Source organism: Corythoichthys intestinalis, chromosome 18 (assembly GCF_030265065.1).
Source record: "Corythoichthys intestinalis isolate RoL2023-P3 chromosome 18, ASM3026506v1, whole genome shotgun sequence".
NCBI lineage: Eukaryota > Metazoa > Chordata > Actinopteri > Syngnathiformes > Syngnathidae > Corythoichthys > Corythoichthys intestinalis.
In genome coordinates this window covers 18,428,301-18,441,403 of record NC_080412.1, presented here as the reverse complement: position 1 = coordinate 18,441,403, position 13,103 = coordinate 18,428,301, and the positions used below count along the sequence as shown (strand labels likewise).

Here is a 13,103-nt window from a genome sequence, read left to right as displayed (position 1 = left end):
AACCCAACCAGAGTTACTGCACATTCACATAAAAGGGGGCGGACACCAGAGTCAAACACAACTTTTGACAAAAGCCACAGGCATCTTATTTCACAGACGAGAAATGCGCGATAATTATCCGGAGTTATGAAGAATTTAAATCCACCCTCACAGTGAAATCCAATACCGCTGCAGCGAGTAGAGCACGACTGGTCTGCTGGCAGCGAATTGTAGATCGTGTGAATGCGTCAATATGCCAGTTTACTTATGTTCATGAAAAGAAATAAAGCCTGCTGTCAGGACAATAAAATAAGATTTGGTACGTCAGCTGTAAGAAATTATCTTATGTGCCTCACCACGTGAAGCAGGATGATTGTATGTTTAGTCCCATTGACTGTATTAATATATGTCCTTTGAACATCTTCAGAGTAGAGATTAAATCGGTCCTATAAAATCCAGCCCGACCTGGCCCGAGCTCGATCAGTTAACTTGATTTGCAGGCCCGACCCCGAAAACCTCCTGCAATTTTGTTATATTTGTGAGGACTCAGGCGTGGGAAATGCGGGGATGCGATGCGTGGTTGCGTTTTGTGTGATCACTTTTGTGACCATGTCTGTGCATAATGATAACAAAGCCCGTCTTTTGTAACGAATTCTGGCACAGGTAACAATTTCCCTCAGTTGAAAATCAATATCTTTCATGGAGAACATCGTCCGGGTACGCCAGCGGATTCGGGCGGTCTCAAAATACTCCGCGTGCCAATGTCATGCGGGTCGTCGAGGTGCGCTGTCATTGTCAAGAGGACACGTTCGCGGAGGAGTGCTGTTTAGCTAGAGCGTGGTTAATCGGAAACCTGGGGTTAAGCAAGATCTAACTCTTGAGACTACCAAATTTGACGTGTGGCGTATGTTGCTATGGCAACTAGGGTTGTTCCGATCATGTTTTTTTGCTCCCGATCGTTTTAGTTTGAGTATCTGCCGATCCCGATATTTCCCGATCCGATTGCTTTTTTTGTTGCCCCCGATTCAATTCAAATCATTCCCGATAATTTTCCCCGATCATATACATTTTGGCAATGCATTAAGAAAAAAATGAATAAAATTCGGACGAATATATACATTCAAAATACAGTACATACGTACTGTATTTGTTTATTATGACAATAAATCCTCAAGATGGCATTTACATTATTAACATTCTTTCTGTGAGAGGGATCCATGGATAGAAAGACTTGTAATTCTTAAAGGATAAATGTGACTTTGTATATTGTGACTAAATATTGCCATCTAGTGTATTTGTTGAGCTTTCAGTAAATGATACTGCAGCCATTCAACACAAATGCATGATGGGAAGTGCAACCATGACTATGCATAGGGGCACCAATTGATATATCTTCTCTGCGTTGGGAAAGAACATAGGGTGATAAGAAAATGATCAACTACTACCTTTCTTCCCAACATTGGTAAATGGTGTTATATAGCGCTTTTCCACCTTTCAAGGCGCTCAAAGCACTTTACACTATCTCACCATCCACCTACTGGTGACACAGCACCAGGAGTAACGTGGGGACACTTAGACAAGTTCATCAGGGCAGAGAATTGAACCCACAACCTCTGGGTTGGGGACAACTACTCTACCACTGAGCCACGTGCCTCCCACGTTAATTTTAATTGCTGGGAGAGGGAATGTAAGGCTTTAGCCAAATAAAAAGCTGTCAAAATTCTCTCTACTCATTATACGCTGCGTTTAGCTCTATATATTGGTAAAATGGCGCCTTTATAGATTGAACGCGACAATGGGTGAGTGGGTCGTGCAGCGCATGCATAAATTATCTAACGTGATTAATTAAGAAAAAATAATTACCGCCGTTAACGCAATAAATTTGATAGCCCTACTTTAAGCCAAAACTACTCTGGATGAGTGTTAGACATTTTGTCTGTAACGTTATATACAATTAGAAAACGATTTAAATAAAAAAATACATACTGTATATATATAAAAAAAAAGGCATGTCCAATATTTTTTTTGCCGATTCCGATACTTTGAAAATGACATGATCAGACTCGCCCGGTTTCAATTTATCCACCTTTCGTCGTCCCGGTTAGCCGAGAAGTTAGGCTGCACGTGATGAACTTACTCTCGAAGTTACCCTGATAAGCCAGAAAACCGACATTGTAGTATAGGCCACTGGATTTGGAGTTATACTCAAATTGAAAGTAAAAAAAACACACTACAGGCTGATCCAACTTTTATGTAATGTCCTTTAAACAAGTCAAAATGAGCCTCAGTAGTGTGTGTGGCCTCCACGTGCCTGTATGACCTCCCTACAACGACTCGGCATGCTTCTACTGAGACAACAGAGCGTGTCCTAGGGGATCTTCTACCAGATCTGGACCAGGGTATCACTGAGCGCCTGGACAGCCTGAGGAGAAACTTTGGTGCTAATGTCCCAGAGGTGCTCTTTTGGATTTAGGTCAGGCGAATGTGGGGGCCACTCAATGTTATCAATTCCTTCTTCCCTCAGGAACTGCTTGCGTTCTTCAGCCACATGAGGTTGGACATTATCTTGGACCAGGGGGGATCCAGGTCCCACTGTACAAGCGTAGCTTATGACAGTGGGGCCAAGGATATCATCCCGATACCCAATCGCAGTCAGGGTGCCATTATCTAACCTGTAAAGGCCTGTGTATCCTACCAAGGATATGCCTCCCCAGACCATAACTGACCCACCAGCACACTGGTCATGCTGAATGATGTTGCAGGCGGCATAACGTTCTCCACGGCATCTCCGGACTCTTTCATATCGTGTTTCATCAGTGAGGAGCACAGAGCAAGTGGTGTGTCCAATTCTGGTGGTCTGTGGCAAATGCCAATTCAGCTCTACGGTGATGGGCAATAAGCACGGAACTAACGACAGGATGCCAGGCCCTCAGGCCATCCTCATGGAGCCTGTTTCTGATTGTTTGTTCAGAAATATTCACAACAGTGGCCTGCTGGAGGTCATTTTTTAGGGCTATTGCAGTGCTCATCCATGTTCCTCCTTGAACAAAGGAGTGGATACTGATCCTGCTGAGGGTTTAAATACCTTCTACGGCCCTGTCCAGCTCTCCTGGAGTAACTTCCTGAAATCTCAGCCGTCAGGGTGCTTCTTAGACTGTCCCGGAGCTCAGTGATGCCCTGGTCCAGATCTGGGATGAGATCCCTCCAGAGAACATCCACTGCCTCATCAGGAGCATGGCACGGAGGCCACACACAGTACTGAGCCTTATTTTGACTTGTTTAAAGGACTTTACATCAAAGTTGGACCAGGAGTGTTTTTCCCACTTTAATTTTGAATATAACTCCAAAACCAGACCTCCATGGGTTGATACATTTTCATGGATCATTTTTGTGTGACTTTGTTATCACATTCAACTATCAATGGCGCCACCAGGGGGTGGCCACGGCCCCCCCCTATAAATTTTTTGGCCAACCTAGCCAGTATAACAGTGGCGCGAGAAGTGGGGTGTTGAGGGTGCTGCAGCACCCCCTGGTGTTAAACCGAGGCTTATTGGACCTTTTATTTTTCAAATGTGTTCATGTGTCATTGCTGTCTAGCTGCAGGGAATTGCATTATAGCACACGGGCGCTTTTTAAAATTTATATACTGCCTTTGTAGTAGCCTAGTAGTAGTACGCAAACTATCCAGCATGTATGGAGAAAATGTGCAATCATGACAAATTTGGACCAAAACGGCTCTTCACTGATGGGAAAAACTAAAAAAGCTGTGAGTGACTTCCAGCGCCGCTGCAGTATAATGTCAGATTGTAGTAGCTGTGGAACTCAAAATGTTGACTCTACTGCTATGGACTATGCACATTAAATCATTAGTAACATTAAATATAGCACAATACACCAAAGTATTTACAGTATAGACAGTAGGCGTGTCCTTAAGTCTTTCTGATAGTTTTCTTCTGGCCTTTTACTCCAACAACATAATGAAAACCTGAAATTATGGCTTTTAGTTTTGGTGTGCCACCCCAAGATTTTAAGTGGCCCCGTCTGGCCACCCCTATGAAAAATTTCTGGAGGCGCCACTGTCAACTATAGAAAGAACAAAGTATTTAATAAAGTATTTCGTTTTTCTTAGCAGTGAATGTCATAATGACCACTATAAAATTTTTTTGCCAACCCATTTCTTTTTTAAATAAATTGTAAAGTCTTCACAAACATCTTTTCGGCTGTAAACATAGCAACTATTACTTTAAAATGAAACAAGATGTGTCTAAACTAGAGAGTATTTAAAATGCATTCAGGTCAGGTAAATGATGAAGTAATTAAAAAATCTTTTTCGGTTTATTTTAAATACATTTTGTTTACAGTACAAACATGTCGCAAATTTGATTAATCTGACGACGATCTACAGTGGTGCAGGAAGTGAGGTGCTGAGTGTGCTGTAGCACCCACTGTTGTTAAAAATAAAGAAACAATAGTGTATTTAATTTATGGGATTAAATGTATACTGTATATTGAAAAAGTTTTTTTGATCCTCAGCACCCCCTGCTATGAGTGACTTCCAGCGGCCCTGACCATCTAAGCGCGCTGCTGGTTGTGTAACATCATGTGCATGCAAACACGTGTTTGGGCAAATGAAGTTACTGTTTTATTGATTTCAAATCAGACAATTACACACAATTTGTGGAGTTTAATATTCAAGGAAAATAGACATTACTGCTTGAGAAATTTATTTTTGCTAAAGAATAGACAGCAATATATTCTGCAATGTTTGTGCGCATTGATGACATGGCTGTTTTTTTCTTTTAACACTAGTCTTCATGTAACATTTGCAGTGCTCTTTGGGATAAGGGAGAAGCATTGAAGCACATATGCGCTAGTAGTGCAATATTTTTAGTATGGTAGCCAAATTCTAAACAATCTGGTTTAGAGTTCAGACATAAAACTGGGTGCCAGGCTGCAAGTCAGCCCTGTGCCATCAGGCTCCACATTAATCTTCTTTACGACTCCATCCTCCACCAGCATGGCATACCTGCAAGACATATTAGACAAATACCACATTGGACTTTATATATAATTGGAACATAGACTTCATAATGTATTGCCATGACACATTCCCCAATCATTGTGTCGCGCTTTCCTGAAGGGGGCCGTCCAACACGCCGATTCATTTATTAGTAGTCGGTCACATGCAGCGATTTAACGCTGGATTTAGGTTGAAAAAGTATGCTGGAAGTAAACTGGACTGCATACAAACAGGAACGATTTGAAACGTGGGGGAAAAAAATTAATGAGCGATATTAGCCGCTACAGCATTGGCATTATACTTCGCAATATTTACATAAAATAAATGCTACTTGAACGTTTTTTTTTTTTTTTTTTTTGGGTTTTTTTGCTTTTAACCAAGAATCAAGACTCTTTTACGTCCATATCTATAAAGAATTCAGGGATTTAAGCATTTATTCACAAGAATTTTCAACAGAAAAAGCTCTGTTTACATATGGCCGCTGCTAATTTCCTTACTGAAGAGTCTCATAATTCGCAATATTTACGTAAAATAAATGCTACCTGCACGTTTTTTTTTTTTTTTTTTTTTTTTTTTTGCTTTTAACCAAGAATCAAGACTTTTACGTCCATATCAATAAAGAATTCAGGGTTTAAAGCATTTATTTACAAGAATTTTCAACGGAAAAAGCGCTTTGTTTACATATGGCGGCTGCTAATTTCCTTACTGACGAGTCTCATAGATAGCAATATTTATGTAAAATAACTGCTACCTGCACGTTTTTTTTTTTGTTGCTTTTAACCAAGAACCAATTTGCTTTTAACTAAGAATCAAGGCTGTTTTACGTCTATATCTATAAAGAATTCAGGGATTTATGCATTTATTCACAAGAGTTTTAAACGGAAAAAGCTCTTTGTTTACATATGGCGGCCGCTAATTTCCTTACTGACTAGGCGTCATGGTTCGCAATATTTATCTAAAATGAATGCTACCTGCACGTTTTTTTTTTTTGCTTTTAACCAAGAATCGAGACTGTTTTACGTCCATACCTACAAAGAATTCAGGGATTTAAGCATTTATTCACATGAATTTTCAACGGAAAAAGCTCTTTGTTTACACATGGTGGTTGCTAATTTCATTACTGACTAGCCTCATAGATCGCAATATTTATGTAAAATAATTGCTACCTGCACATTTTTTTTGTGTGTGCTTTTAACCAAGAACCAATTTGCTTTTGACTAAGAACCAAGACTGTTTTAAGTCTATATCTATAAAGAATTCAGGGATTTAAGCATTTATTCACAAGTTTTAAGCGGAAAAAGCTCTTTGTTCACATATGGCGGCCGCTAATTTCCTTACTGACTAGCCTCATGGTTCGCAATATTTATCTAAAATAAATGCTACCTGCACGTTTTTTTGTTTTTTTTTTGCTTTTAACCAAGATTCGAGATTCTTTTACGTCCATACCTATAAAGAATTCAGGGATTTAGGCATTTATTAACATGAATTTTCAACGGAAAAAGCTCTTTGTTTACATATGGCAGCTGCTAATTTCCTTACTGACGAGTCTCATAATTCGCAATATTTACGTAAAATAAATGCTACCTTCACGTTTTTTTTTTTGTTTTTTGCTTTTAACCAAGAATCGAGAGTCTTACGTCCATATCAAGAAAGAATTCAGGGTTTTAAGCATCAATTCACAAGAATTTTCAACGGAAAAAGCTCTTTGTTTACATATGGTGGTTGCCAATTTCCTTACTGACTAGCCTCATAGTTCACAATACTTAACGTAAAATAAATGCTACCTGCATGTTTTTTTATTGCTTTTAACCAAGAACCATGATTGTTTTACGTCCGTGTAAAGAATTCAGGGATTTAAGCATTTATTCACAAGAGTTTTATACGGAAATAGTTCTTTGTTCACATATGGCGGCTGCTACTTTCCTTACTGACTAACACGTTACATGTACATTACTCAGTTACATTTAGTTGAGTGACTTTTTGAGAAAATTCTACTTCCAAGAGTAGTTTTACTAAGCCATACTTTTTACTTTTATTTGGGTAGATTTATGAAAAAACTTTTTGCCAGCGATGCCAAGGCTCTACCAATTTTACCACTGAGAGGTCGCAACAATAATCACATGACTCCGTTAAACCAATGTGACGCAAGCATGCCGCTTTAGGATCATGACAGTCTATTCAATCATGTGTCATCTTTAAAGCACCATAAAAAATGAAGTATTTGACATAGCGCGCTGCCCTCAACATGACACAAAACCGTGGATTTTAACCTCTCACCCAGTTTTTATTTGGCACCGATTCACCGCGGAAAACCGGAGATATGACCCTTTTAATTTAATTATAGTAACTAAAGGAACTATTCACTATTCAAACTAGGAACTATGTTCTCCACTAGAGGACACTCATGCTCTTTGAACAAATAATGTTAGATTTCTGTCATTTTTTTTCTCTAGAATAAAAAGATCCCCCCCCCCCCCTTTGGCTTAATGTGGTTATGTAATGGGTTATTTTACAGTATCATTATAACAACTGTTCATATAGATAACTTTGTACCGTGAAAAAAATACCATTGTTTTAAAAAAAAATGTAAGCAAATACTCACGTTACACATTATTTGAGTATTCTTTTCACCAAATACTTTTTTACTTGTATTCGACTACATTTTTTTATGACTATTTTTACTTGAGTAATATTTTGAAGTAACGCTACTCTTACTTGAGTAAATTTTTTTGGCTACTCTACCCACCTCTGCATTTAGTTGACAAGACATTCACAAATTGAACAGTGTTGGATACAAACTATAACCACGGGTTACCATACCTCTTTGATCGCTTGTTTCCAAGTACCTGCACGATCTGATCACTTTCAAGGAGCAAGTCCACAGCCTACAAAGCAGAGAGAAATTTGCAAACGTAGTTCCAAAAAGTATGGCTTATTTAACAGTATGTCTGATTGCTTTGGTGTACCTTTGTAAATTCTCCAGTAGGATCAGCAAGCATTCGAATCTGGGGGAGAAATATATGTCAGTAATTCTATCAATAATCATAGTTATTGATGACAATAAAAAAGGGGGCTCAAGGCATATCACAGTTCCAGAAAGAAAGAAGGAAAAAAACATCTCTTCTGAAGTGCACCTTGCCATCTGCTCCATGCTCTTTTCCCCAGGCAGCCATGACAAAAGCATCATTCACGGACACACAGGCCACCTCCTGTATGCCTTTACTCTTCATTTCCGCTGACTGCTGCACAAAACCTGGGAGGTGAGTCTGAAAGCAAAAACAGAAAACACTCATCTGTAAGCAAACATTATGACAACCAACACATGACATGACATGATAAATTTAGTTTGTGCTTGCCTTGGAGCAACCAGGGGTGAAAGCTCCCGGGACTGCAAAGAGGATGCCTTTCTTCCCCTTAAAGAGTGTGTTCATATCCACCTTCTTTCCTGGCTCACCCTCATGGACTTCCACTGCAGGAAGAGAGTCGCCCACCTGAGAGAGGAAATAAGACTAGGTAAATTTGAACCCAACATTGAATTCATTTGCCTCAAAGGAGAACAATGTCAGGTGTATGATAATTAAGTAATGATATTCAATTGCATGCACCGCTGGACTGGTCATCGGGCCGATGGTGATTTTGGGCCGGACCTGTTTTTTTGTTGTTTTTTTGGGGGCGAATGTATTAGTCACAATACATTGATACCTATTGGTACACAAAACTGGTAGATCGGTCCATTTGCCATGATTGATTCTGGGCTGGACCAATTACAGAGGAGGACCGATGTCCTCTCCCTCTTGCGCCTCAGCTGTCAATCAATCAGTCATACAAAGAGCAAGAGGAGATTACCAAATTGGAGAAGAACAGGAAATGTGGCGTGGAAAAAAATAGAGATGGAAATAGAAAAGCCCTTCATGCAGATGCCACGAAATGTGTTGAAATAACATGTTTACTGGTGGCTATGGCGGAGATCTCTTTTCAATGGCAGCAGCAGCCACGGGTTACAATGGTGGAGATGGCTGTCAGGTGGTGAGGGCATGGGGAGAAAGGAGGAGGAGAGACCCGCAGCCAAATGGAGTCCAAATGGAGGGGAATCTTAACTTCAGGTAAGAAGTGATGAACTGCAGTCTCGGTCACGTATGAATTACGTTTGGGTTTAGTTTACGTTTAGTTTATTTTCATTGTGCCAGATAACTTAACACAGCCGGTAGTTAGAAGTAGGCTATTTAGCAATTTAGCTAATTGTGCATGCGAGCTACCATGATGGGGTTTCTCTATTGCTAGGCGGTTTCTGTTATACTAATTATAGTGATGTTAGCGCTTCAGTAACTTACTTCATTTAGTTTATTGTCATTGTGAAAAGTACAGTCCAAATAAAAAGTTTTGCATCTAACTTGAGTGCAAACAAGTGAAGTGCCCAGAAACTGCTTATATTAGAATAATTAAAATTTGTGCATCTTAATAGGTCTTAATGCATTAGACACCAAGTAGAATAAATTTAAGAATGAGGAATTGTATAGACTAACACGCTTTCTTCCAGCCTTAACCTCTTACAGTCTGTCGTCAAATTTTAATATTCTTTCATCTTTGTTCCTTTCTGTCCAATTTTCAGGATGCCATGTTGTTGTTCAATATCTGTTCAGGAAGTTCACTAGACCATGCAGACTTTTGGGTTCCTCTACGTAAGTACTGTATAGAATACATGATTCATCTCCGTAAACATGAGTGATCATCTGAGCAAGTCCATCAAGTGTCAGTCTTTTTCCCTTGTGTCTCCTACCTTTAAATGTTCCCATTTTTTAAAGAAATATTCGGTGTTGCTGTGCTGAATGTCGCTAATGTGGAGGTCTTGGGTGACTACTGATGTGGTGAGTACATATGTCTATGAAAATAACACACAATTACAATCTGTAATTTATACATTTGAATATTCCTCTCATCTCTGTTCCTCTGTGTCCTTTTTTTTTTCAGGATTCCATCATGATTTGTTCATTGTTTTTTCCGGAGGTTCCACTAAGTAAGTCCTATCATACAACTATTTTCTCCACATTTTGCTAGATACAAGTACTGTGAACATTCAAGTCCATCAAGAGTTATTTTTTCTCATTTAACATCCTCTGTCTCCTTTCACTTTTTAAAGGTTTCCATGTTTGAGGAAATATTCTGTATTGCTCATCATTTTTATTGAAGTGGTTAATAAATAGTCTATGAATATACCACTTAATCTGTCATTTATTCATTTCAATATTCATCAATGTTTATGTCTCACCTCTATTTGTCACTGTCCTAATTTCGCGATCTCATCATTGGCTGTACATTGTTCAGGTTAACTAGACCAAGCTGACTTTTGATTTATGCCAAGTACTGTGTAGAATATTGGGACCGGATGGGATGTTTTAGTTTATTAGACAAGTACATATACACCAACAAGAGGACAATGTGCAAGCATTCTCACAAGAAAGTTTGTTTTATTCATAGGCTTGATTGTCTTTCCATCAATATTTGGTGGGCCGGTCTCAGCTCAATTTTTGTCCTAGTCCAACCCCGATTGCATGTATGATTGCATACTATTTGGGGAGCTGCCAGTATATTTGCTACTAGAGGTGTGCGAAATTTCCGATTCTTAGATTATTCGCGATTCGGCCGTGGAAGATTCGAGAACGATTCACAAACATCCAAATTCCAATTATTGAAATATGTCAAGTAAAGCGGAAGTAAAACACACTCCGCGCACCGCGCGGTCTTCGGGACGCAATGAGGAACGAAGCGAGAGCGGCTAAACATCATGCTTGTCATTGCCCGGCCCCTCGGGTAATGCCAATGCTCAATTCACGGCTCTAGCTCAACTTATGCCGCGTGATAAAAAAACAACAACATACCTGACTGCTGCCGACAGCTGCTACAAAGTACGTCCACATAATGGTACTGTAGATATCATATTTATATAGGACTAGATGCATATATAGACTCGGTGGTGTTAGCAGCACATGTACAAAAAGCTAGATGCGGGCGTTAGTAAATGGCCGCCATCTTAAAGCAGTAGACTTCCCTGCAAAGCTGTTGTAGCGAACCTTCCAAGTGAACCTAATTAACTTTTTTATCTAAAATACCCCTAAATCGGTAAAATATTGACTTGAATCTATCTTTAAAATAATTTTAAAACTTTCACATGTCGAAAGCAGACAAAAGGGAAATTATGGAATAACAGGAGCAATTTTAACAACTTTAACGGTTGATTCACAACATAAAATGTTGTGGAACAGCCTTCCCCCCGAAATCCGCACCACCGTGGATGTAGGTCTTTTTAAGTCTCGGCTAAAAACACACCTTTTTAGACTCGCCTTTTACAAAGATTAGGATAGCCTGGTTTTATTAGCTTAAGGGCTTTTTTAATGTTTCTTTTCGATTTTATCGGTTGTATTGTTTTACTTGCTGGAATTTTATTGCGATGCGCTCTTTGTTTTATTTTATTTTGTAAAATGTCATTGTATAATATTTTCCTGCCTTTTATTTATCTTGAGCCATGTTTTGTTGTAAAGCACTTTGGGGGCCTTTCGGGTTTTGTAAAGGGCTATATAAATAAATTTGATTGATTGATTTGATTGATAAAATTAATTGAATGTAGTTTAAAGCTGCTGATACAGAATGGGGATTTGAGTATATTATTTATTGTTTTTAACTTTTAACTTGATACTGAAATGGTCGTTTATTTAAGCATGCTAGGCTGCTTTTTTTTTTTTTTTTTTTTTAAACAGTTTTTGTAACTAATGTACAAAACATTAAAAGCAGCTAATAGCAGGCGGGGGGCATCAATAATCGATTTATAATCGAATCGTAGCCTGTGAATCGTAATCGTGATCGAATCGTTAGGTGCCCAAAGATTCCCACCTCTATTTGCTACTATTAATAATGCTCAGTATATTCAAGTAAGGTTTTTATATTATTGTACGTTAAGATTATTACAGTTGCTTAACGATCAATACTTTAGCCTGCTAAAATAAATGTTGGTCATGATGCACGTAAAAATTGGTTTTATATGTTACTTTTTTAAAATTCACGTTGACCTTCGCTAAATGTAGACAAACTAACAGTCATGGCAGCGTAGTTAAAATGGCCGAAAGACTTTACAAAATGCCAAATCTGACTTTGACAGATTAATGACACTTCTACATTTTGAAAGTGTCCAACACTCTTTTGACTTGCCCTTACACTGATGCATATAATACAAGCTATATAATAAAATATTAAACGATGGCTTAAAGCCTACGTTTTTACTTAAAGGATAAGCAACGTTTCTAAATCTAATTGTTTTCAATAATGTTATACTAAAAAAATATGACCCAGGACAATGAAAATGGCAACGTTTTAAAATGTGCGCAGTGTGTTAGCCGACTGACATCGTTTTATCCGAGGCGTTCGGAAGATTTTTCACGTAAATAAATGAAATTTAATACAAATTGGCTGCGTTTACGTCATTCATTTTAGACCACAGTGGAGAGACAAGAAAACTGCTAAAAAACTATGAGGATAGCAAACAAAGCTAAATGCTATCATGGCGACATCACAGATGCTAGCATGTTGAGTAGCCAAAAAGATAATGAAAATGTTTAATAAGCTACCTAGAAGAAGAAAGACACATTTAATAGAAGAAGAAAGACACATTTAAAAGTATCTAGTAACTGTATGTGGCCTGTATAAATCAGTTTTACCTTAATCGGCATTTCGACCAAAGTAGAAGAGTGGATGAACCTCACGCAATGTTCTACACGGGTGCGTTTAAGGACCGTGATAGCGGCGGAAAGCATGGCTTGCTAGCTAGTGCCTAAACAAGCTTATGTGACGACGCAGCGCGTTGAGACGATGATGTCAGTTTAGAAGACCGACACGCCTCCAACCTGGCTTGACGCCTCTACAGGTGATTAGACTCATCTTCACTTTGGGGAGTTCTCCAGTTTTTTATTATTATCATTTATTACGCCATCTGCAACCTGTAATCAAAAGTCAATGCATGTAATAGGTGGGAAAATGTTGAATAACATTGAACGCAGCACGTTGTAAAAAGCAGAAAGAGGCACCTGACGGTTTTTATTTTGAACCCCAAAATACG

At 38.8% G+C, this 13,103-nt stretch overlaps 1 protein-coding gene across 1 annotated transcript; it reads right to left on the bottom strand.

The window, feature by feature from the left end:
* Positions 1-4,574: 4,574 nt before the first annotated feature.
* On the bottom strand, positions 4,575-12,872 carry prdx5 (peroxiredoxin 5). Its single transcript, XM_057821877.1, has 6 exons — positions 12,706-12,872; positions 8,356-8,490; positions 8,134-8,265; positions 7,966-8,004; positions 7,820-7,884; positions 4,575-5,005 (listed from the first exon to the last, which is right to left on the bottom strand). Exons 1-6 carry the CDS (start codon positions 12,799-12,801, stop codon positions 4,900-4,902), a joined length of 573 nt encoding a protein of 190 aa, XP_057677860.1. The 5' UTR covers positions 12,802-12,872; the 3' UTR covers positions 4,575-4,899.
* Between the last annotated feature and the right edge of the window lie 231 nt (positions 12,873-13,103).